The following is a 27,190-nucleotide window of genomic DNA, read 5'->3' as shown; positions in this document are numbered from 1 at the left end:
TTTCATGACCTTTACCCTAATTATTATCCATGATATTGGAATATTTGATTCCAAATCATTTTCATTTCTTTCGTTTCAAGATAATAACATGATAATAAAGTTTGTGAAAGTACAAAAATAGTATCCCATCACAAACAATTGAGGTTCTAAAAGACGGCCACATACATGTTTTGGGAGGGTAAGTTTGTAAAACTAAAGAATGTGCATGGGAGCCAACTCAAAAACAATGGCCCTATCATTCACCAAGGGCCACTAACCCCCCCTTTTAACTACATTTATATTTATATATAAAGTTTCCTATGTCTCATGGTATTGATACCGCACAATTCCACTTGTTCGTTTCTCGTCTACTAATCTTGAGACCGAGATGTTGTTTTAGTAGAACAAAAATTTCGTCAACAGTAAGATTAGAAAAATAAAATTGGTCTGAGAATGTTATCGACAGAAAGTAAAAAATTACATAAAATGTACAACCCTCTGAACATTGATCAAGTTTTTCGAATTTCTTGAAGGTTACTACTTATAAAAATGACGTGAAATCATTTTTCTACCATATAAAAGAATAATTTGCTCGACCCATTTCACAAAACTGGGTAACAAATTAGAACCAGTTGAACTACCAATGTCTAAGCATGGGTTTAATGGTGTTCAAATTGCATGGGAATGGTAAGAGAGGAAAAGATATAAAAATTCTTCACTTTTTATGTGGTTAGCCTTCTCTTTTTTTTTTTTTTTGTTGAACTGTTAGCCTTCTCTCTTTATTACATGTACACTACCAAAAAAAAGTTATGAAGTGTTTGCTGCATATTCGATAAAAGAAAGATAAATAAAAGTTAAAAAAGTAGCTACTCGCGATCGATTCTTGGCATCACATTTCTGGTGTCATACTGCACCTGGTCGGTTCTACGATATGTATAACGCCACTCTCACTTTCTCTATGGAGATCTGTATGAGATGTTGACCACCCAATTTGTGTTCACTTTATTCTGATTGATAAGATAATCAAATAGGAATCTTTTCAAGAGTTGGCCTGATATTTGGAATCGATTACTTTTTTTTTTTTTTTTGTTAATAGATTTGGAATCGATTACTTGTGCTGATATTCATGCGTGTCGTCTTAACGTGGTAAGATAGCATTAGTGGTCCATGTTTTTATTTTTTCTTTTTTGTTTGGGATGAGGTTCATGAGGTCGACGCTTTGAATACGGTAGATGCTACGGATGTACTAGTTAGTATAATCTTAAAACAGGCTGTAAGGAGCCGACTGACGTAATGTTTTTTAGTCCAGCTAGCACAACCCATTAAGTTGTGTCACCCGTCTCCGCCAAAATTGTTGTACTGGAGCCAAAGGCCTGCCACATTGACCAGGTCGGGTCGTGGCAAGGTTTTATCCCACATTGGATACATAGGTACGGGCGACTTGCAGCAGGCTAACCTAGCAGCAGCCTCAGAACAACTATGGAATGACACTGCTAGTTGTTTCATGCCCGTGGGTTGTGCTCGTGCATGACCCTTTTTTTTTGAGATATGGGCACACCTCAACACGACTTGTTAAAGGTCAGTTTCATGCCCGAGGGCTGCGGTCGTGCGTTACCCTTTGAGATTTGGCCACACACCAACATGGCTACGGCATCGTGCTACCATGGCTACGGCGTCTTCCCCCAGGAGGATGTTCATCCTCTTGTTTTTGTTATCATTGTTGGGTCTAATTTTGAACAAGACTCAGGTCCACAAAATTTTTGTACTGGCGACTTCAACTTGAGTTGGCACAAGTGAAATCAGAGAGTACCAACACTGAAATATATTTACTAAGGAAAAGAGTTACTCCATATCTTTTCACACAAGATGCTATTCACATAGTCAAGACCATGCTAATAATCAACCCCTCCAACTATAACTAGCATCCTCTTTTTTCTCCAAGTGGGCACAGTGAGTTTGTAGAGAATCATAAATTTTGACCACGAGAAATCAAACTAGGGAAGTTTTATAGGCAATGCCCAAATGCGTTGAAGGCAATGCTTTTTTTTTTATCCAAAACTTGGTCAAAAACAAGTTTACCAAGTATGGTTAGAGGCAATGTCCAAATTTGAAGGTGTTTGTCACCCACCTAATCTTGTTCACTTCATCCGGCTAAATGTTGCCAGTTGGCCAGTTGTTTCCGGACAACAAACCAAAGAAAATAGTTGTTCACCTTCTTCCTTCATCATCTTCTTCCTTCATGCTGTAAGTGGCAAACAACAATAGAATAATCAAGATGAAAATCAAATTGCACATGATAATAGTAGTGGCATTTATTCGAGTTGGGCCTTTTCTTCTTTTTGCTTTGAAGTAACAACGTTTGAGGTTTGATTTTAGCCATGGAAGATCAACTTTCAGGAATATCTCCCGCAAACTCAATATACTAACACAACCTGAAGATAAAGACCACAAGTAGAACAACTGGAATAACCATAATAAAAAAAAAAAAAAACATACAAGATTAGAAAAAAGAACCCTAATGATTAGTGAATGTGATCGTTTTTTTACCCAAGCATAACAGTTTCAGATCCCAAAGTCCCACAATAAACACTAACATGTAAGAAATAAGCATTATAAACTTATAGGTTTATCAATAGCAGTACAAGTATGGGAACAAAAAACCCTAATATGGTTGAAGCATAAGCAATAGGGAAGAGAGTATGACAAAGGAAACTAAACCTAAAATAGACATGAATTAATTGGATTTGTAAAGAAAATAATAACACCTTAAAGTGGATCTAGATTCTTCAATATTTGCGTCTACGACGTTGTTCATCCACTTTTCTTTCCTTCTCGATGGCATAAATAGAGAGAGTTTAGAGAGAAAAAAATATCATCAGATTGGTCTTTATCCGAGGAAGAACAAGAAGGAAAGAAGAAGATGATGGAGGAAGGAGATGAAGACGAAGAAAAAGAAAGGAAAAAAACAGTCGGTGGCCGGCCACAACCTAACGGCAATTGATGCCACTACGTCAAATATGCATTGCCTCTTAACACACATTGCTTTTAACCAAATTAGGAGTTGCCTTTATCAAGATTGCCCATAACAACTTTGGGCATTGCCTATAAATCTCCCATCAAACTATGCTCTAAGTCACACATGTTACCACCAAAACAAAGCAAGCTTCACATTAAAAACTTCTTTATAACTAACAAAACTCAAATTCATAGAATCATTTTAGTAGCTTCAAAACACTTACGGAATGAGTTCTCCACTTTTGAAGCTAACATTTCCATTACATTTTGATCTTCCAACACAGTTTGCTAAGTATTTTTGTAATTGTTTCAACATACTTCTAATGGGTTTCTATGAAAAACTAATAATCATAAGATCGAAAAAACGCAAAACAAGAACATAACCTCTATGCCCGTAATACATGTTCAAATAAACGGAAACACACAAAAATAACAGACTTCAACTCAACATACCTAGTGGATCACACTGGGGACAATAGAATTGTAGTGTTCGCCAAGTCCAAATGCATGCTTGTGGTAGGATAACATGATACTCGGATTAGACGAGCTGATTCCACTACCCGATTTGTACTCTTTACCCATTTCCACGTCAGGGAAAGATCCTGAAAATATCATAATATGTTTTCTTAGGCAATGAGTTAACGCTCCAAGTTCGAGTTGTCCTCCCCAAGCTGCTGTTGATTCAACTTCTGCACAGTATTTCTCGAATCTATCTGCATGTGATTCATCAGAACCCAATTCTATGTTGTTGTCTGACAAGAAAAATGGGAGAAAATCTGTAGAATGTTCTCTCATATAGGAAGCAACCATTTCACGAAGCTTTTGATAAGTATAAGGTGAAGAACCTCCAGAAAAATTGGCTAGTTGATTCTCAACAGCTCGATAAAGGCAGTGACCGTCTGGTTTTATTTCATTAACTGTTAACCCGAGTGGTTCGAGCTTTTTTTCCAACTTTTCGTCTTCGATAATTCGGTCACTGACAATATTGCTCTGTTCTTCTTGTATTCTTTGCTCTCTATCTGCTTCTTGTTGAGCTCGTTTTTCACGTCTCTTGGCACCTTTGCTCGGTTTTGAAGAGTCGCCTTGACTGGTCATTGAAACACCAGCGATGGCCTTTACTAAATTATCAAGGTCGTTCTTTTCCTTGCCAGTGCTATTGTTATACCCTAATGAAGCAAGTTCTTGTGTGTGCTTTTCTTTGAGTTTTGTTGAAAGTATAGAGATCTCGTCCTCCACTTGCTTCTTCTTTGCCTTTTGTTCAGCTTTGCTGCCTTTTGCAGCTGCTTTCTTCATGGCAACTTCTTTATGCTGAAGCTGTGTAATCTCCTTTCTACACACAAACAACGGGGTTCATTTCGAGAAGACATTGTGTTAGGATATATAAGTGACTTAAGGTATATTAATTTTGTCAAATTCAGATATGGAGTCTGACTTAAAATCAAAACTAGATTTATCTGAGTCATATTTCAGAACAAATTTTTTTTTCTTCCATTTTGGGATTTCTAACTCGTGCGTTGACTCATGTAGATGGCTGACTATGGCAGAGTTTTGGGTCCATTTAGTTCAGGCATAAATTAAGTTTAAATTAAGACGATTCAAATTCAGACCGTCAGATAAAAAAGACACACCAACTTAGTTCCATTCTCAAGTTCTTTAAATAGACACAAAAACATGAAATAACACAAACCCAAACACTCATACTAAGGTTTAAAAAATACTTTTTATCCAATTGGCAATGGAGGGGCAAAAAAAATACTTGCATGAAACAAGGGTAAAACCTATGAAGTATGAAGCACTCCCATGGGAATAAGACAATGACGCAGCATTAAAATGAGAATTTACCTGTGCCTAGAGAGCACCTCTTCTCGAGTTTCCTGTTGCTTTTCGGATTCATTTTCTGAAGTTTCTTCTTTTAACCTTTCTTCTTCCTGAGAATGTTCCATGCTAGGTCCTATAGAAATCAATAGAGAACAACATGGAATGGATCACGAGCGTGCAAACAAGAAAGTCAAAACTAGGAAGATACCTAAAAGTAATGAAGAACTTTGAAAGAGAATATAATGTTATAAAATAGAATTATACACAAACATGCGAAAGGAGTTGGACAAGTAGGGAATACCAAGAAAAAGTAATTTATTTTGTCAAAATATCTAGAGCACTCCAACCTACGAATTGTATTGTCATAGAGTGAAGGAATAGGGCTATTATGCCCCGTACCGAGTGCTATAAAATAAGGCGACTAAAAGTCGTACATCCTTTTTCTCTTGTTGAATTCCATCTCAAATGAAAACGCATACACGAGAAATGTTGCAGTTATAAACTTGAATAACTAATGTTCCAAACTCCAATTCTTTAAAGAATTACAAAACAAGTAAGAATTTAATCGCAATGTTGATGGGAACTCTGGAGTTCAATTCCTCATGTGATGGACCGGGGAATATGGAAGGAAATGAACAGTGCTATCTTCAAAGGGAAAGAAGTGAAGTTGGAGAAGATTAGAGGATGTTCGATTCCTCATTACTTTACTGCTGGAGCAGGAGTCTAGTGTGCTACGTATAAATATTTCTAGACTTCATTGTAATAGTTGTAGCATCACACTTCTAGTCAGCTTTACGGTACTGGTAAATTCTTTTCATCTTAGGGTCACATGGAAAAACAGGATTGGAAAATCGATTTTCACAAGAAAGTCAGAAATCCACTGTTTGATTGCCCTCAAAAAGTATGAAAATGGATTTCCCGTAACAAAAAAAATTGCTAATAATTGTATCAACCGTCACACCGTGCCAACCGATGAAGTTTTAACAACCTTGGGGGTTTAGAAATGGATTGTTTCCACCACATCATTAAATCTTAAGCCAACACATCGAAATGCAAGTAGACGAGCTTTTGAAACACCGTGTATCACACCATTCCTTAGATGGTTAATGGCCACCCCCCACCCCCTATATATCACCACCAGCTCGCCATTCAATCTTGAGACATCAATTAAGTAAGACACCATTTCTTAGATAGTTAAAAAAAATTCAAAACTAGGTATCCACAACCGACAAAGTTCTAAGTTTTTTGGTTCACCTAATCTTGAACATCTACCAATATTTACATGCATCTTTATCCCGGTTTAAGATTAGTAAATCAATATTTAAACCTTATATGCGGCAAATTCTACCAAACTAATAAGCGGGGAGAAGGCCTAACTTAATTACCTTGACGATACCTGATACTTAAGAGGAATGCTACTATTAACTATTAAGTATCAACTCAAGATGGTTGAAATTGGGGGCAGCCAATACAGACTATTGGAATGAACCCTAAATGACAACTGCCCAAATTTAAGAATTAGGGAATTCTCTGGTATAAGGGGATTTTACTTTGCCCATTTCCTTCACTACCATTCAAGAAATCAAGTTTTATTTTTTTCCAGTGAGACAAAAACACTTTAGACAAGTATAAGAACAAATTGTACACAATTATTAGGGAATTCTGTGGTATAGGCATAATAATGCTTAAAGAAACATCACTTACCTTAGTTACCTAGACAGTAGATAATCCCTTGATTAGTTAATTACTTGACTTTGTTTACGAATAACCCTAGATTTCTAACTTTGAATCTTCAACTTATATAAGTATTAGAGATAGATGATGATGTTAGGGAAGCTGAGAAGGAGAAATTGATGAAGATCTCTCACCTCTCGATTGGATTCAGGGTTCAATCTCTCTCTCTCTCTCGGTCTCGAATTCCTCTAGGTTTAGAAGTTCAGTTCTCTCTACTTCTTCCTTAATTTAGAGTTTTCTTATATATCTACTCTAAATTAACCTAAAACAAATCCAGAAAACCTAATTTACAAATCAATTTTTATATATAAAGTCGATCATAGAAACATGGCACACCATGTATTGATTCACGGAGAACACAAAATATTCATTATTATTTCTAGAGAAGCTAAAACCTTCAAGTGATTAGGAAAGGGTTTTAACCTTAAAGTGAAGCAATCAATCAAGAAAGGGAATTATAAGAGGGTTTAAGTGAAATAATTGATCAATCTTAAAATGGAGAGATTTTCGTACCTGAGAGAGAACTTGAAGAGCGAGGTTTGGTGAGTGGAGCACGAAGCCGACCTAATTGGGGATTTGGGATTTCTATTGTATCATCCGCCTTCTCAATAAAATCTGATCGTTAAATTCCTTTTATCAGATATGATTTAATCTTAGCCGTTTGTTGTTACCACTCATTGAACTGGTTGGACTTTTTTTTTTCCAGTAAACACTTTCGTGGTCAAGTGGTTGATAGTGTTGATATAAACTCTAAAATCCAAGAGATCTCAGGTTCGGAAGATCGTAGTAGATTTTTCAAAAAGAAATTCTTTTTTTTTTCCTTGCTCGTCTCAATTGGGATTTTACCAGTACTGGAACCAAATTGATGTTGGCGAGACTACTGAATAACAAATTTGAAGTATGGCTCTAATATTCGTCTGACTATAGCCAGATGACTGATGCAGTTGGCCCAAATTCTTTAAGTATGTTTAAACACAAAGATGTCACCTCTATTTTTAGAGCCATACATAACTATCGATCAAAGAATACACTGAGTCGACAAAGGTTAACTTCGTGAGCGCTTTAACACCATTGTTGATCATAGTGTACCGTGGGTAGACAAAGGTTAATTTGGTAAGCTTTTCAAAACATCTCCAATGGAGCACTCAACTTCTAAAACTTAGAGCATCACCTTAGATTTTTAGAGTTTTGTTAAAAAACCTTCTTCAGAAGAAAACTCTATTACACACTTAATAATGATGGGAAACATTTATTGTAGAGACTCTCAATGAATACACTATAAAATTAGAGGTTCGTTTTGAGTTTTCTAAGTGTCACCTCATGGCACTCTAGAGTTTAAACAAAAAGAAAACTATCTTTTTAACTATTTTTATCCTATTAAATTTAAGATTGTCATTGTATCAAATAGAGTTATTTTAGAGATCTCCATTAGAGACAAAAAATTAGAGTGTCTTTAAATTTCTTAGAGATCTTAATTGACACTTGACAACTAAGTTTTTTTATAGTGTTCTTACGTGTCACAATGGAGATGTTATTAACATCGCTAATGATCGAAGAAACTGATGAGTTAATGACCAGTATAATTTGTTGGCAGCAATATTAGGCAAAAGGTGTCCCTGAAAACAAAATTTTCTGCCTTCGCCACTCTCTGTGACGTAAAGTACTCACAATTTTACCTTTAATATCTTGTGATCTTGTTTACACTTTTTTGTTATTTTTATTATAAACAAGTTAGTAATAGAGAAGATTTATAGACGATGCCAAACTTGTTAAAAACGATTTTTCTGAAGACAATTTCTTTAATAACATATATTCCTTAGAGGTAATGTCAAGACAATATCCATTTGAGTTTGACATAATGGCATATTGATGTTGTTAAGTTGTCGCCCGTTTGGAATCTCCAATCGGCGACCTACAACAAAAAAATTCTTCCTCCTATTGTCTCCTCCTCTTCCACCTCCTTTTCCTTCTCTTCTATCTCTTTACTCTCTCTACTCTCTCTCTTTCTAAACACTCTGGCAAAAGGGTCTGTCGGAAAGTTTAGAAAGACAGAGGTAAAAGAAAGGATGAGAACAAATTTTTTTTCTTTAATTAAGGTCTTTATCCGGTTGGCAACTCTTTGACGGAGGGAAACAAAAAAAATATGGGTGATAAACACCCTTAAGTTTAGGCATCGCTTCTAACTGTACTTGATCAACTTGTTTTGAAGAAGTCTTGGAGTGGAAAACACATTGTCTTCCACAAGTTTGGGCATTGCATATAAAACTTCCCAATAGTAAATGACATACACAAATGTTAATATTTTGATAATTTTTATCTCTTAGAATACCAAATGATATTTCCAAAAAATGCCCAATGAATTCGTTTTTCATGAAATTTTAATATTTCATCAACTCAAGATTCTAAATTTGAAATGAAAGAGTTTTTTTTTATAAACTCGTGACATCATACTTTTCATGTTTAATGAGTATTCTGTTTTGCTCCCTAACATTTTAATATTAGAAATTGTATTTCTTATATTCCATTTTGCTTCCTAAAATTCTTCAAGTGCTCTTTCATTCTATGATGCTATTTATTATATTGTGTTTTGCTTTCTAAGATTCTAAATCTCCATGGACATTGGCGATTGATGTTATTTATGGGTGGCTTTATGAGCACTTGTTAATCAATCGTAATGGTTTCAACTGAACGGAGTTCAGGTATGTGTAGCTTGTATTGGCCTACTGATAAAAGTCAGAGAGAGAGAAAACTTATTGTATTAGAAATCAAGATAAGATCTTATTACAACTAAAAATCAAGCTTTATAGCTTCAAGCATTCGGTTATAGAAGAGAGAGAGAAGAGAGAGAAACGACTGTTGTAACTAACTCAGTTAGTTACAAGTCTGTTTGAGTTTGTTATGATTTGGTTATGGGCACCACCAACTCTTAAGCTTCTTATGTTGACACTCCAATTACATCTTCTTCATTTCTAAAATACTTTTGATGATAAACCTGAATTACACCATCAGTGACTTCATTATCATGCCCCCTCAAGATGAAGGGTCGACAAGAACCATCAGCTTGGACCTTAAGGAGATGAACAAGTCCTTTGAAAGACCTTTAGTAAGCAAATCTGCTGGTTGTTCCTCAGATGGAATATGATGAATCTCAAGTTGATCAGAGGAAACCAAGTCTCTAACAAAATGATAGTCCACCTCAATGTGTTTGGTCCTGGCATGACAGACAGGGTTGGCTGCAATATTTTTGGCACCTAAGTTATCACAGTAGAGAACCATAGGAGAAGAAACTCTTTGTTTCAACTCAATCAATAGGTAAGAGACCCATAATAACTCAGCAGCAGTGATGGACAAGGCTTTATACTCAGCCTCTGTGGAAGACTTGGCCACAGTTGGTTGTTTCTTAGAACACCAAGATACAAGTGAGCTTCCAAGTACCACACAAAAACCAGTAGTTGACCTTCTTGAATCAGGGCATCCAGCCCAATCCGAGTCAGAATATCCTCTAAGAACAGAAATATCTCCTGGAGTAATAGAAATCCCACAGTCAATTGTACCCTTTACATACCTTAGTATTTTCTTTACCATTTGAAGATGAGCAGACCTAGGTTCTTTCATGAATTGGGCAGCATAGTTCACAGCATAGGCTAAGTCAGGCCTTGTCATTGTGAGATATTGCAAACCACCAACAATACTTCTGTAGAAAGAAGGATCAGCAATAATGATACCATCAGATTTGGAAAGCCTGTTTCCACCAGAGACAGGAGTACAACTTGGTTTAGAGTCAAGTAATTCAGCCTTTTTCAGAAGACCCAAAGCATATTTCTTCTGAGTTAGTAGAAGAGCAGAGGAAGCATCTCTAGACACCTCAATTCCCAAAAAGAAATGAAGAGGACCTAGCTTTTTCATAGCAAATTCTTTGCTCAAAACAGTCACTAAGGAATTCATAAGTAATGAGCTGCTACCAGTTAATATGATATCATCAACATAGAGGAGTAAAACTAAAATTGATGATTCTTTGAGCTGAATAAACATTGAGTGATCATGAGCACTTCTTTTAAATCCCAAAGTTAGTAAAAATGAACCAAATCTTTGAAACCAAGCTCTTGGAGCTTGTTTCAAGCCATAGAGACTTTTATGTAGATGGCAGACATAGGTAGGATGAGTTGAGTCTATAAAACCTTGAGGTTGTGTCATATAGACATTCTCTTGTAGTATACCATGCAAAAATGCATTTGATACATCTAGCTGTTGAATATCCCACTTATTAGAAACAGCAACATTGAGAATAGTTCTAATTGTAGCAGCCTTAACCACTGGGCTAAAGGTTTCAGAATAATCAAGGCCATCTTTTTGATGATAACCCTTTGCTACCAACCTTGCTTTATACCTTTCTACTGATCCATCAGCTTTATACTTAACTTTAAAAACCCACTTGCAGCCTAATAGATTCATAGAAGAATCAGCTGGTACTAATGACCAAGTACCATTTCTTTCTAAAGCCTGAAATTCATCTTCCATAGCTTGTAGCCACTTTGGATCCTTTGCTGCTTCTTTGAAAGTAGTAGGTTCTTTATGATGTAAAAGTAGTGTTAAGAATGACTGAGACAAAGGATGTCTAATGGTAAAGTGAGAAATGAAATCAGGAAGGTTCTTGGGTTTGGTAATTCCATTTCTTAACCTGGTTGTCATTCTGTTGCTTGGTTCAGCAATAGATTCTTCAGAGATTGAGGGACTCAAATGTTGAGAGTTCTCCAATACAGGTATGATGGGTGGAACAGTGTCAATTGGTAAGTTTAATGTGATGGGAACAATCTCATTAGTAGGAGAGGAAGAGTTTAATTCAGCAAATGGGAATGTGGTTTCTTCAAATATAACATCTCTAGAAATGTAGGTCTTTTGAGACAAGACATCTAAGCACTTATAACCCTTATGAGAAGAGCTATACCCAATAAAAATACATTTGCTAGACTTGGGACTTAGTTTATCATGTCTAGTTGCACCCAAATGAGGATAGCATAGGCAGCCAAATGTTTTTAACAAAGAATAGTCAGGAGTCTTATGAAAAAGTACCTGATAAGGAGATTGTCCCTGTAGGAGCTTAGTAGGAAGCCTATTGATTGTGAACACAGCAGCTGAGAATGCTTCAAACCAAAAGGATTTTGGTGCACTTGACTGAAACATAAGAGAATTTCCCATTTCAGTAATTTGTCTGTTCCTCCTTTCAGCCCTTCCATTTTGTTGTGGGGTATAAGGACAAGATCTTCTAGAGATTATACCACACTCATCTAGAAACTCTTTGAATGCTCCTTTTGATAATTCTAAAGCTCCATCACTTTGAAAATACTTGATGGAGGTTGAGAACAGGTTCTCATTTGTTGCTTTGAACAGCTTGAAGTGCTTAAGACTATCTGACTTGTACTTTAATGGAAAAATCCATATGAATCTGCTGAAGTCATCTAAGAATAGAATAAAGTATTTATCTCCTGTCACAGTTGAATGTGGTGATGGCCCCCAGATATCACAATGAATCAAATACAATGGTGATTCTGTAAAGCTTTCTGAAAGAGAAAATGGCAGGTGCTTACTCTTTGCTAATGAGCAAGAGTGACACAAGCTCTTAGAAGGTTTGTCTTGGACAGATATCAACTTATTCCTTGAGAGTAGATGGAGAATATTATCAGATGTATGGCCTAGTCTAGTGTGCCATATAGAAAAAGGTGCAGCCAAAGTTGCTACAAAACTTTGAGAAGAATCACTCTCTTGAACACCAAAAGTAATAGGATATAAATTGTTCTTCATAGAGCCTTCATTTAGTATATGATCAGACCATAGATCTCTAATTTGGTAACCCCATGGAGTAAAAGTCATAGAACATTGATTATCATGTGTAAATTTTGATATAGAGAGTAAGTTCCTTTTAAGTTTTGGAACAAATAACACATTGAATAGATCAAAATTGAAGGTGGATGTCTGAATTTGAGTAGTACCTGTAGCAACTATAGGAATAGAGAGACCATTTCCCACCATGACAGAATCTGCTCCTTTATAATCTCTTGATTCCTTGAGAGTTGATTGATCATTTGTCATATGGCTGGTAGCCCCAGTATCAGCTAACCAGACCTTCTCAGTGATAGAAATATGAACTTCATTTGTAGTATTTGGCTTGGATGGAACTATAGCCACCATATTAGCCTCTTCATAGGAAAAATCTTCTGAGTTATAGTCAAAACTTGACTCATATAACTCCTCTTGAGTAGGAAACTCATTTTCCATTTTATCATTTTTACCATTTTTACTTTCATCTAAGTTTTCATATAGATGGATGCCAGCAAAATTGCCTCTTTGTATTTGCTGTTGGAATCTCCTTTGTTGGGAGATAGGTTCTGTTTTACTTTGAGAATTAAAGGTATTATCCTCAGGAGCATACCTAAAACGACATTTAGATGCAAAATGTCCTCACTTTTTACATATACCACAAGGAACAATCGAGAAATCAAAATCAGAGGCTGAATCACCTAAATTATGACTAATAGAGGATGATCCTTTATGATATTGGGCAAAAGGCCTATTTTGATTACTATGAAAATGAGGATTGGATCTAATTTGATCATTTTTCTGTGAACTTCTGTTAGATTGATGAAATTGAGAAGTCCTATTAGGTACATAAGACTTGTAAGAGCTTCTAGAAGGATTATTATGAACATAATAAGCTGAACTCTCATCTTCCTGATTTTGAGTTTTGAGCCATTGCTCATGATGAATAATTCGAGTTCTTAGCTCAGCAAATGATATAGAAGATTCTCGATTATAAATAGCAACAACAAATGATCTATAATCTCTGCCTAATCCTTTAAGAACAATTCTAGTAAGCTCTTTATCAGATAATCTTTCATTAACAGCAGTTAAAGAATCAGAAAGTACCTTGATCTTTCGAAGATAATCAGTAGCAGATGAATCTCCTCTTGTAATGTGTTGAATTTGCTCACGAAGAGAAGCTATTTTAGCTTCATATTCTTCAGCATAACTTTGTTCAAGAAATCTCCAAACTTCTCTTGAAGTCTTAAGACCGAGAACATCCGACGAGATTGAATGAGTAAATGTGGCTTTCATACATGATTTAACAAAATTATCCGTCTTCCGCCATTGACAATATAAAGGATTTGAGATTTCAATATTGTTTTCAACAATCGTCTGTAATGGAATCTCAATTGATCCATCAACAAAACCAAATAAATCCGTACTTATCAAAATTGCCTCAAATTGATCCTTCCAGATGAGATAATTCGAGCCATCTAGCTTTTCTGAAACAAAGCTTGCTATATTAGCAATGGAAGAGTTTGGAAGTGAAATATTTTGAGAAGAAACAGAGTGAGAAGAAGAAGACGCCATTGTTGAAACCAGGAAGAACTATAATTTCTAGTGAGAGAAAGTGAATTTGATCGGAAATTGGGATGAAAAAAAAATTCACCAGGCTCTTATACCATGATAAAAGTCAGAGAGAGAGAAAACTTATTGTATTAGAAATCAAGATAAGATCTTATTACAACTAAAAATCAAGCTTTATAGCTTCAAGCATTCGGTTATAGAAGAGAGAGAGAAGAGAGAGAAACGACTGTTGTAACTAACTCAGTTAGTTACAAGTCTGTTTGAGTTTGTTATGATTTGGTTATGGGCACCACCAACTCTTAAGCTTCTTATGTTGACACTCCAATTACACCTTCTTCATTTCTAAAATACTTTTGATGATAAACCTGAATTACACCATCAGTGACTTCATTATCACCTACCAACAAAACTAAAGTAGACTAGCTTAGCGAGTGGCTGAAAAATTCATAATAACCTTATAGTTGCTTGTTAATTGACTGAAATGGTTTCAAAAATCAAAGGAATCAAATTCAAGTCTAAATAGGCCTAAATTGACCTACCAACAAAGCTAAGCTTACAAACAAAAAAAAACTAGTAAACTAGCTCAATTTCAACCGAGTGGCAAAAATAAGTCATAAATTCCTTTATTACTTGAACAATCATACTACTTAACATGACAATCAACCGCTATCATGTCTATCAAAGAAAACATGTCCAAAGACATAATATTTTAGTTCCAAAAGTAGATCTACATGACTAAGTCTCCCTATGTAAGAGAATTTTAAAAATAAATCTAATAGGAGTTATGTCTAAATTCAAGTTTTGATTTCACATATGCAGATAGACCACTTGGAGTTGGAGTTGGAGTTGGAGTTGGAGAGTGGTAGAAATAGTACAACACTCCTCGAAAAGTTTGAGATTGTAGATTCCAAATTTAAGAACTCCTCTAATAGACGGACACTAGAGTTTACACTTGAGTTACACTCTCTCTATCATTCTCCACAGTCCACACTCATCTAGCTAGTGTTGAGCTCCCCATGCACTTGTCGGAATGTTTACAGTTGACTACCATTTTCCAACATTAATGGGAGATCATTTTCTTAGATTTTATGTGACTGCAGAATAATCAACCTCATATATATGCATATCTTGTGTGGTCAATAAAGTCTAGAATCTTTCTCATCTTACTTTATTTTTGCCTTTCACTTCTTAAGTATTCCGACCGTTAGATCACCCTCGAATGTCACACCAGTGAAAAGAAGATGATTTTTAGACAGCTAAATAAAGTACCATTGGACCCACCAAGTGATTTTGCAACCATAGACATTCAATCATCTAGGAGAATTGAATGGTCAAACCTCCATTTGACCAGTCAAAATAAGTATCTTATTTGCAAGTTGTAAATCCAATGGCATGGGAGTGGTAAAATGGAATATAGTTCATGCGCATGCTTTTCTTCCAATATTCTTGCTTTAATATGGAATCCATATTGATATAGAATTCTCTATATAAATAACTTGTTTTTGAGACTCTTTAGTTCATCAAAACTTCAACCTAATTTAGTTTCTCTCATCACTTAGTTTCTTATTCTACTTAAAACAATTAGGTTTTGATTTACATTTTGTTTTGTTACTCGATAGTTAAAATCAAGATATCTGATTTCTTTATTCAAACAATCTCAACTGTCGAAAATGGAAGCAATTACAAGAATTGTATCTGAGAGAGGAGTCGTGATTTTCAGTAAGAATTCATGTTGTATGTGTTATGCTGTAAAAGTTTTATTTCATGAACTAGGGGTTAATCCTAAGGTTCATGAACTTGACCATGACCCACAAGGGAAGGACATTGAGAAGGCGCTTATAAAGCTTGGGTGTAAGACACCAATTCCTGCAGTTTTCATCGATGGTAATTTGGTAGGTTCGACAAATGAGGTCATGTCTCTTCATCTTGGAGGCTCTTTGGTTTCTATGATTAGACCATATCGTGTTTCACACTAGCTAAAAAGATGTATTTTCCAGACTTTGCTTGCTGTTTGTTTTATATCATATTAAAAAATTATGTAGGCACGTGTAAGTAATTAAGCTTGCAAAATTATGTACTATATCCTCATGTCACACTACCCATGCAGGGATAATTGAAGTTATTTAGCATATAACTATATGTAGTAGTGACAATTGGCTTGTAATTGTAATATTGTATTCTCTAATAAATTAGTATTTCTTTACTTCTACCTTATGTGTCTCAATAATGGTCAACACTTGGTTTTGTTTAAGAATAAACAGACAACATTTTAGCGATCTTTTAAACAACAATAAAAAGTTTTTAGCCGATCTTTTAAGTGTTTACTAATCTAGTTTGTGTTCGTTAGAAAATACCATAACTAAAAATCTGTAAAAGCTTTTGTTAGATAAAAAAGAAAAGAAGCAAAAGCCATAGCTTTGTGCCTTCACCTTATCAGCTTTTACAAGATGCTGTGGGATTCCTCACAATGTTCCCAATGCTGTATGGGGCAACCCTCCTTTCTGTATATAAATCCAATTCTGCACTTTATTTGATTTTTTTGGAAACTGACGAGGATAGTCATATAACCGCCTAATTCAAACTTTTATAAGAGCCGCGTAAACTATGATCTAAAGTCCAACTACATTATTTATAAGATTAATTCCATCTTGATTTTCATGAGCTAAAAAAATTTCAACTTTTTCGATAATTATCATTGAGGCCAAAATGAAATTAATTTCAATTTTTTTTAAAAACAAAAATACCGTCTCAACTCCTCCTCTTTCTCGCCACCTTATCGTCTTCACCGGCGAAGATCGTCGACTGACCAATTTTCCGGCCAACGACCTTCAAACATAATTTTTTCTCTCTCTCTCTCTCTCTTTCTATTTTCTGGTCGGTGAAGGGGAGAGAGGAGAAGAGTGAAGAAGAGAGAGAGAGAAAGAAGAAGGAAGGACAAGAATAGAGAGAAATAATTTTTTTTTTTTTTAATGTTTGAAGGTCGCCTATCGAAAAATTGGTTGGTCGGCGACCTTCTCTGGTGAAGATAATGAGGTGGCGAGAGAGATGAAGTGGAGGATAGATGTGATGAAATAAAAGAGAGAGGGGAAATGAGATGACGTTTATGTTTTTAAATTTTTTGGAATTAATATCATTTTGGCCCCCAGAGTGGTTCTGAAAAAACTTGACATTTTTTTGTTTCCTGGGAACTAAATCGAACTGCCAGACACTTACGGGGCAAAACAGAATTAACCCTTATTCATACCATAATATCTCAAGTTGAATCGAACATAGAACCTCTAGCATTTTCGAATTTATGTCAACATTATCCACTAATTGAACTACCAAATGTTGACGACTCCAATACTATACTGACTGTACATACAACATATGCTGCATTAATTTCATAGATATATATTATTGGTATTATACGTATCTATGTATACAAGTCAGTATATTGATATATTAATATTATGTTGATATAAACAGTTTGATGGCGCATATTAGGATTGATATGTGTATGAATTCACCTGACTGTATGTACAAAATTCATTTGTACCTTATTAGTATAAATATCTGTTATGATGAAACATGTCAGTCAGCTATGTGAGGAATAAGTCTATCTGTCCATTTTTATTAGGAGTTTCATAAAGATCACTTCTAATGGCTGGTATAAATCCCTCTTTTGTTGAAATTGAATTGTCTTACTTTTTCTTTTCATTTATTATTTCTCGCGAATGATTCCATTATGAAATATAGTATGCCCGACCCGAATCAGCATATTTTTGAATTTTACTCCCTGCAACTCTTCCTCAGTCAGGTTCGGGGTGTGGTGGATACCTAGGCACCCAGAGACGATGAAGGGCGTAGCAAGCGACGAAATGATTCAGGGAGTAAAAATTAAGCGTAGATCCGGAGATTCCCGAATCGGGCAACTCATTTTTGCTTGATCCTCGGTATCGCAATACATACAACCGTTAGAACTCCATCCAGTTGATCTTTTCTACCCGCTTCAAATCATGATAACTAATCAACCAATCTTGGGGTAATTTATACTGTTTATTTCCGATTAACTCTTGTACATAGGAAACGAGACTTAATCTTGAAATCACGTGTCCTATCTTTTCCCGAGACCTCACTACTAAAAAAGACGTTTACTTCTTAAAATATCCTATACATGTAGGCGAGAACATGGGAAGGATATGAGCAGTTGTCAATTGAATCCAATTTTTTCCATTATTTCCGTATCCATAATAGTGCGAAAAGAAAAGAAGGTCTGATTATAAATTTTTCAGGAACAGTGGCGTTGAGTTTCTGGACTCTCTTTAAAACTCAAGACGGATGCTCCCGCGCGGATCTCAGGAATTAATTGTTCGGATTCCACATATTGATCATTTTGAACTCTCGCCTCCATGAAGCCGGAATCGCTAGTAATCGCCAGTCAGCCATACAACGGTGAACTCGTTTCCGGGCCTTGTAAACACCGCCCGTCACACTATGTGAGCTGGCCATGCCCGAAGTCGTTACCTTAACCGCAAGAAGGGGGATGCCGGGATTAATTATAGATCCAACAATATAAGCGTTTAAGTGTTTTAGTCTTAGATCTTGTATACCTAGATCTAGTATAGTATGTATATAGATGGAAAATAGATGCAATAGGAGCCCCATTCGTTATTCGGCCCAATCCTTTACTAAAAAAGGAATGGGCCCGTGGAGTCTTTATCAATCCCTACGACTCCGGTCCTTCCATTTCGTCTGTGATGAATGAATAAACAGATGAAATGGGAGGACTTTGATATTGGGATTCTCATCTAAATTCACAGTGGGAACGTATGTTTCATTTCATCTAGGGAAAGCCATCTCTTTCTCAACATTGTCTTTGTCATTTGATTCAAGAACGTTTCATTAGATATGATCAAATCTGGTCTGATCCTTTGTAGGAACTACCCTTAATAACGAACTTGCAACATGGATCTGTTTATCATAAAGATATTCGTTGTTCTTGACCCTGCCCGACTAAAAACTCCAACCCAAACTAAATCCAATCTGATTGTAAGTCAGGGATCCAGAACCGACATATTATTTTTCTTGTATTTGTGAAAGAGCCAGAGTTTGAAAAATGAAACCCTCAAAGTTATGAGCCTTGCGAGCTACCAAGCTGCTCTACCCCGCGCTGAAGCGACTAGCTGGGAACTAATAGACAAAGAAGGATTGGATGTGGCACAACTCCGTTTTCACGGTTCATTGATATTGAATCAATCGAGCGCACTTGTAACACTTGTTCTACTTTTGGAAGGCCTTGCGTTATTCACCCGATCTCGATTTTTCATGTAAAAATGTAACTAATGTATCTCCTTCATACGGAGATGCTAGACATATATCTTCCTTTGGAAAAAAAATGAACATTCATTTGATCTTGATCCTTGCGGGTGAAGGAGTTGAAGGAGATGTCCTTCGACCAAGATGGCAATGCGAGCAATATGTCGGATAGGATCATTGATGTGGAAGATCATCAAGTCCGATTGATTTAGGGATCGTAGAGTTGTAGCTAGAGACCAACTACGATCGTCGAATTACGAAGTAATTCGCGGCTAACTTCGATCGGATCCTACAACGGGTTACACATAAGAGTGACAAATTGATCTAGGATATGACTAGTGGGAGTGAGATATAATCATGGGAGTGTCCCATAAACATATCTCATAGGCCTAAAAAGGAATTAGGCAAAGATAGTACAAAAAGGCCAAAAACAGGGTTTTTGGGCCTTAGCCGATTCGGGCACTTTTAGGGCTCGGATTGGGCTGATTTTTGGAGGGACGTTTCCTTATGTTATGAACATTAAATCTGCCAATTTTGGCTGGGTTTGGACGTCATCTCCTTAGGGAATTGAGAAAATACCAATAGTTGCTATTTTCGACTATTTCCCTAAATCTTATTCTAAAGGGTGTTTTGGGAAACCTAAAAGGAGGTGGATTCTTATTAGGGTTCTATATAAACACTCTTAGGGCAGAGAATAAGGTGTGGAATTTCTCTCTAAGCTTTCTTACTCTACCACATCAAGTAGAGAGGAGAAAGTGAGCTAATTCCCATTAACTATCTATCTAGTCAAGCAAGAAGAAGGTCTTCTTATTATCCAACCACCATTGGTGTGCTAGCTATACAACAAGGTGGGAGATCAAATTGATTGCTCGTGTCCCAAGTAGAGGAGCTACACTTGAAGCTCTTGGTCTTCTTCAATCAATTCAACTAGTTTGAGGGAAAAGCGATTAAGGTAATCCACTATCTCCATTAGATTAATTACTAGTTTTGCATGTGATCCTGGGAATACTAGTGTAGACATTAGATGTCATATTTCCGCTATAAACACTAGTAGAAGGGTATAAAACCCTACAGTGGCGTCAGAGCCTCTTGCTATTAACTAGTTTTTGCTAAGAATCGAACTAGTTCATATTAGATATAATTGATAGTTTGATAAATTGAGTTTATAAAAATATTTTAAAAGTGTTTTAAAACTATTTAAACTCACAATTTGATAATATTGAATGGGATTCAATGAATTTCAAATTAAGAATCAAATTGATGATTAAAAGTGTTTTAAAACTCAATTAGATTGAATTTCGGACTAATCCATGCTTGATTAAGTTGATAGTTATGTTTAAAAGAGTTTTAAACATAAGAAATTGATTGATTTTGAATGGGATTCAAGAATTTTTCAAATAGATTTCAAAATTGTTCTTTGAAAAAGTTTTCAAAAAACCTAGACTTTGATCCAAAATTGGTTTGATTAAGAGTTGTTTTCAAGTTTTGGAAACTTTTGAAAAACAAAGATTTTTGGAATTTTAGAAGTGTTCTAAAAAGAAGTGTTTTGAGTTTTGGGAAACTCTCAAAACAAAATTTGGAAATTTTAAAAGTTTCTACAAGTTTTGTAAAAATTTTAGAAGTGTTCTAAAAGATTTCAAAATTTTAAGAAAAGTTTTAAATTTGGAAAATAGCAACTTAGAGTTGCAAAAGAAAAAAAAAATTTTTGGAAACTAGGGTTTTGAAAAACCCTAGTGTCCGGCCAGGAAGCTTCCTGGCCGGACCGGGAGCTCCTGGATGCGTCCTCTGGACGCATCCAGAGCAGCTGCTGAGACGCGTCTAGGACGCGACCAGCAGCTGCGACAGAAGCTTCTGGACGCGTCTTGAAGACGCGTCCAGAGCAGCTGTTGGGACGCGTCTTGGAGACGCGACCAGCAGCTGCGGAGGGAGCTTCCTGGACGCGTCTAGGACGCGTCCAGAGCACTCGACCAGACGCGTCTTGGAGACGCGTCTGGGAGGTTCTGGGTGTCTCGGACTAGTCCGAGACACCTAGTGCTGGTCCGGTCCAGCACCAGACACGTCTAGGACGCGTCTGGTACATGGACTAGCGTCCTGGCTCCGGCCAGGACGAGACCAGGCCTTGATAGGTTTCGGCCAGGACATGCCGGCCTATGGGCCGTGCTATGTCCGGACCTTGTCCGAGCCCTTTTCTGGGCTTGGGCCGGGACTTGTCTAGGACTTGTCCCGGGCTTTTTCGAGGCTTTTCGGACCACAAAAAGGAACCATCATTCGAGTGGGAGTTTTTGCCAAAATTTCTTCCGATTCCAACCAAATAATTCCAAAATCAATCCGGGCCATCCAGAAGGCCAAAACGGATTTCTCTTTAAATTGATTTATGAAATCATTAAGAATCGAACCAATGTTTTTCCGAAATTGACCCGGGCTTTCAAAACCCGAAACGGAGTTTTTCTTAAAGATGATTTTAGAAATCATAAAAGATAAAACCGGAACGCACCACTAGTTGAATTCTTCGAATTTAGACTTAAGGTCCGTAATGTGACATGTGATGTCAACAAAAGTATCTCCCAAGATAATCATGCATATATAATTCTTAGCCTTGATATATTATATGATTGCATGTGATGTGAATGCGGGAAACTAGTATGGCCATAGATTTATATCTTTATTCTTGTTTTAAGCACGGATGGGTGCATGCTTTGTAATTAATTTTAATTTCAAGTTTATACGATCTGCGAATCGTTAGAGTCTTGTAATTAGAGTTTAGGGTCAATGAGTCCATTGAAGAAAACTCAAGGATGGAATCCAAAGGCGAGTGGGAGAAATCAATGGAGGTTCAAGGATGGAGATCTAGACGAACCAAAAGGCGAAACAAGAAGAAAACCAAAGGAGATTAGATCTTCTAGGTTAGGGGCCATACTAGGATCCATGTCTGCTTGATTTACTTTCTCGCGCGCATTTACTTACTTATTTACGCTTTATGTCGTGGATGTTAGTTAGGCTAAATAGTTCACTATAACAAACGCCAGACTAGCGTAAAAGTCCCCAAAAGTAATCTTGAGTAATCGCCTATCCAGATTAAGACACTCGTTGCGCCCTTGTTCGAGGAAGGTGGGTCGGCCTTCGCAGAGTACCTCCTCTACCTTGGGACAATGCGGGTAGGTCTATAGAAGAGGCCTACACGTCTAAATGGTTCTACTCAACGAGATCAGCAAGAGAGTCTTGGATACTCGAGGCAAAAGGATAGATTAGTCATTCATTAATGAAATCTATCAACCAAGAGTCATAAGGTATGATCAGTGAAGTAGTTCACTCACCCGGAACGACGGAGTCAAAGGGTAGGGCCTTCGTCCGCTTTACTCCGAAGAACTGGGGTCTTGGAATCACTTATTCAATCGGGGACGATTTTTATTGAATAATGTGGGAAAACTAAGTTTTTCAAAAATGATAACGAGTTTTAAAACTTTGCCATTTCTTTATGTAGTTTTAAGATGACACAAACGATTTCAACATTGAATCACACCTAAGGGAGGTGTTGATCCACTTCCTAGAATGGAAGAATGAATCCGAGAATAATTCTCAGATTCAAAAGGAAGGTCACTAGAATACCCAATCCCAATGTTGACTCATACAAGAGAAGGTCAAAAGCCATTTGCAAGCAATCGTATAACATTCTCTTTGGAAGAATAATGAATGCTAGCATAACCATTAAGACAAACTGAGGAAGAATTTCCCACAGAAGTCATAAATGGAGAGGTACGAGACCTCCAAGGCAATCTGAAAGTCATCCTAACGGAAGACAACAGAATACATCTATCACCCAATTCAATATTGATTGAACAAAGATAGATAAGACCTTAGATGAGTCACTCAGGTTGTTACAAACAAACTGAGCAGAACATACGGGAATATCCAGTCTAAGAAAGGTTCTTGAGATTTGGTACAAAGAATCTAAGAAACAGATTCAAAAGGGCAAAAGGATCAGTCAAGTGAGACAAACATTTGATCAAAGAAAAGCAGCTACCGAGTACATGGTCAAGAGTATTTCTCATTACTATGAATGTTTCTGAACAATGGCTAGACCATTTAAAAGGAAACTACCTTTAGCACTTGGAGGACAAAAGGAATGGAATTATGAATTCCGATTCCGTATCCTTGTTAACAAAGTTAAAAACAAGTATCGTAAAATTCCTTCATCAGGTATTTAAGACCAGATGAGCGGCTCAGTGGGAGCTCAAGGAAATCACATACTTGACTAAAAGAAGTAAAGATCCAAGAGGGAGCAGAAGCAGTGATGCTAGGGATGCTGAAAGGGATCGAAGTCTTCTTTTAGACACTGATCTAGCTTAGAACTTAATAGTGATTATTTTGTTCTTCTAGAAACGTCTGATGTTTTAAACCAGTGATAAAATTAACTGAAGGTTAACATTGATAATGGCTAAAATCAAGAGATTCAAACTCATTAAACTTCAGCATTGTAAATTGGGTCTTAAGGACTAATTGACAAAGTCACCCTTTTCAAAAGGCATAAAGACTAGTAATCTATTAGGACTCATACGGTGTTATGCAGACCTATAAGTTTACTTGCAGAAGCTAACGAGAGAAACTTCAAATACGTACTCTGACAACTTCATGAAGTATGGAAACGTACAAATCATAAAGTATAAGTCAGAATGTTTGAAAGGTTCAAACAAAGTACAAACCGAAGTAAAGAATCACTTTGACAAGATAGTGAAAACTTGAGTCAAACACTTGATAACCATCAAAGGAGTTGAGAAACAGTTTCCCAACTCTGCTCCATGGAACACATCCGACGGATGGTGGATTCAGTGGGAGCAATCGAACATTGCTATGCATAATTCGATCAAAGATGGGTTTAAGCCAGTCTTCCGAATATTTTGGGACATATTCTATAAACGATTGTTTTCACACTTACCAAAATTCCGTCTAAAGCTAAATTTGTAAAAGCATTACAAAACTAGCTAATATCTGACGCAATTTCTTTTTTAAAAGAAATTTGGGCTTCTTCCATAACCAATCAAGAGAACAAAGTGTTTGTTGCTCATGATAGTATTCTTCTAATAATTAGCACACCTAGTAGTCTGGGAGAAAACACTAATTATTACAAGAATAAGTGGGAGAAAAGTACAAGTCGATTTAATTCGATCATGAGAAAAATCATGGAGGGTCATGAAGAACAATCATGAAACTTGTACAAGTCGATTAAATTCGACCAAGAGCAACAAACTGCGACTCCTTGGAAAAGGAAAGGTTAAAGATATGATCTTGTAAACCCACCGCACAAAAGCGAATGTCATTCGCAGGAGAACTCTCAAAGCGAGTGAAAGTGTCTCTAAAGGAATATCTCAAAGTAGTTGAGATAACTCCAAATTGTTGTTCAAAAGCCCTGAAAGGTCAAAATAAAATCTTAAAGACTCAGAAAATAAAGGTTATTTCTGAAGAGATAAAAGACCTGCGCAGAAACGGAAACTGACTCTAGATTTTGGCTAGAAGCCAAAATCATCGTGGAATCCATATCTCGTCAAGACATGAAGCTTGATAATTTAAGTCAACAGAAGACCTAAATTGGTTTTCCAAAGTAGAAAACTGAGAAGGATGGAAACATTCATATTTCCCGAAACTAGACAAGAAGAATAAGATTCTTTCAATCAAGTTATGTCCACAAGCATGCTTAAGAAATCTATCGACGGATTAAAAGCACGCAAGAGTTAGAATCTTCGATTCAAAAGGCAATCAAAGAAGTTTGATTCCTGAGGAATGAAGAAAATCTTGAATCACGAAATTTCAAGAAGGTAAGTGGGAGTAAACAAACCTTCCGGGTCCGTATGCAGAGTACATACAAAAGATTGAGTACGACATAAGGTGTTGTATAACAGTAACGAACTGACTCAATAAAGGACCACACACAAAAGGATAAAATGCCATTTTGGGCATCTGAAGATCTATAAGCATAGATCAAAAGGATGATAGGATTAGAGAGACTCAGTACGCTGAGATGCTTGAGATCCGAAACAGAAAATCTAAGACTCGGAAAGTCTAAAAGAATTTCGACCCAAAAACTCATGACAGAGGGCGTTGCAAAAATCGGAGTCTGAAAAGACACCGATGAGCTAGCACGCATGAGAGAGACATTTATGTTCGAAAACATAAAGTCAATCATGTTGGACATGATTAGCATTTAAACATCCGAATTCGGATTGGAAAACCGAAACACTACTTAGTACATCCTAGAAGGCTAAAGGATGAAGTAGTACAAAATTGAACATGTCATCGTAGCAAACTTTCAGACATGGAAGGAAAGTAGGCTAAAAGTGTTTAAGCCGGGAACTGTTGCAAATACTACATAAAGAATTAAAAGCCTTAACTCTAGTAAAAGTTATTAGAAATTATCAAGGTTGAAGATAACCGTCTTCAAATTAATTGATAATTAGCAAAGTTTAAAACCGACTACCACGGTAGTCAAACTAAACTGTCACCTAAGACATAGTATGAGATTCATACACAGTCTAAGGCATGAGGTATAATTTTAAACCTCGACAAGTAAAATTGAGTGGGTAAAAGGAGTTTTACGGAAGAGGCTCAGATTTACAACTCTCGTTATCAGAAATAATAAGAGTTATTTCACCAGTCGTCTAAATTTGGTTTAGTATTTAAACGACAGTCCATCGATAATAAAACGTTCCGAATAGGTTTGTCAGATACGTGATCTGATGAATGAAACCCTATTAAGTGAACTTGGAATATTTATTATCGAATTCCCTGGTCCAGGTCATTGCATGGACAACAATGACTCACGAAGACTAGTACGGGAGTCGATGGGATAGCGCAGTTTCATGGGCTATAGGAATGGTATATTTTATTCGACTACGTGGGTGTGTAAAAGGTTTATACACTGGATAACCCTCAAATGAGAAGTACATCACTCGTGATGAACGTCAATACTTCTCATAAAGACAATTGGAGAGATTCCTCAAAACATGAGTGCTCCACTCATCTTATGTAAGGAATGCCCGACTTTGGTTCCGTTAAACGCCGCGCCGTAAAAGGAGGTTATAAAGACGGATACTGGGAAGGACAGGATAGACATGAAGTTAAGTGGGAGCGCAAGAATGGATTGTGTCACCCTAATCACATTAGGTACAAAGTGTCTCAAGGCCACTTGATGAGTAGCAACTGAAAATGCGTGGCCGCGCTCAAACGGATTAAAAGTTAATCGTTTGTCTTTTACAGTTGTACTCGGATATCAAGAAAGTCTGAATGACGTGACGTATCAGATGGGATACTAAATTGACACGGGAATCGAGGCATTGCACTTGTTCTAAGTCCAAGTGGGAGTCTGAAGGAGTTGAAGGAGATGTCCTTCGACCAAGATGGCAATGCGAGCAATATGTCGGATAGGATCATTGATGTGGAAGATCATCAAGTCCGATTGATTTAGGGATCGTAGAGTTGTAGCTAGAGACCAACTACGATCGTCGAATTACGAAGTAATTCGCGGCTAACTTCGATCGGATCCTACAACGGGTTACACATAAGAGTGACAAATTGATCTAGGATATGACTAGTGGGAGTGAGATATAATCATGGGAGTGTCCCATAAACATATCTCATAGGCCTAAAAAGGAATTAGGCAAAGATAGTACAAAAAGGCCAAAAACAGGGTTTTTGGGCCTTAGCCGATTCGGGCACTTTTAGGGCTCGGATTGGGCTGATTTTTGGAGGGACGTTTCCTTATGTTATGAACATTAAATCTGCCAATTTTGGCTGGGTTTGGACGTCATCTCCTTAGGGAATTGAGAAAATACCAATAGTTGCTATTTTCGACTATTTCCCTAAATCTTATTCTAAAGGGTGTTTTGGGAAACCTAAAAGGAGGTGGATTCTTATTAGGGTTCTATATAAACACTCTTAGGGCAGAGAATAAGGTGTGGAATTTCTCTCT

General features: G+C 36.7%; 1 protein-coding gene and 1 pseudogene across 3 annotated transcripts; one reads left to right on the top strand and one right to left on the bottom strand.

Annotated features, from left to right (window-relative positions):
* Nucleotides 1-3,160: 3,160 nt before the first annotated feature.
* LOC147559394 (Cysteine proteinases superfamily protein) lies at nt 3,161-7,286 on the bottom strand. Of its 3 annotated transcripts, XM_086661304.1 has the most exons (4): nt 6,829-7,167; nt 6,422-6,768; nt 4,837-6,374; nt 3,161-4,324 (listed from the first exon to the last, which is right to left on the bottom strand). In XM_086661304.1, the coding sequence occupies exons 3-4, from the start codon at nt 4,935-4,937 to the stop codon at nt 3,448-3,450; spliced, it is 978 nt and encodes a 325-aa protein (XP_086517430.1). In that variant the 5' UTR covers nt 4,938-6,374; nt 6,422-6,768; nt 6,829-7,167; the 3' UTR covers nt 3,161-3,447. The 3 variants fall into 3 exon arrangements, with proteins under 3 accessions (XP_086517430.1, XP_086517428.1, XP_086517429.1); XM_086661302.1 differs by lacking the exon at nt 6,422-6,768 and having other exon boundaries at nt 4,837-4,945; nt 7,060-7,286; XM_086661303.1 differs by lacking the exon at nt 6,829-7,167 and having other exon boundaries at nt 4,837-4,945; nt 6,681-6,803.
* An 8,184-nt stretch (nt 7,287-15,470) lies between these two features.
* Nucleotides 15,471-16,141, top strand: LOC147559393 (monothiol glutaredoxin-S11 pseudogene; annotated as a pseudogene).
* The last annotated feature ends 11,049 nt before the right edge of the window (nt 16,142-27,190 follow it).

Source organism: Eschscholzia californica, unplaced genomic scaffold (genome assembly GCF_041429995.1).
Source record: "Eschscholzia californica isolate CP2 unplaced genomic scaffold, dmEscCali1.0.p SCAF_2, whole genome shotgun sequence".
Classification (NCBI taxonomy): domain Eukaryota; kingdom Viridiplantae; phylum Streptophyta; class Magnoliopsida; order Ranunculales; family Papaveraceae; genus Eschscholzia; species Eschscholzia californica.
Note: the sequence above shows the minus strand (reverse complement) of the source record. Positions and strands in the feature narration are given on the sequence as shown.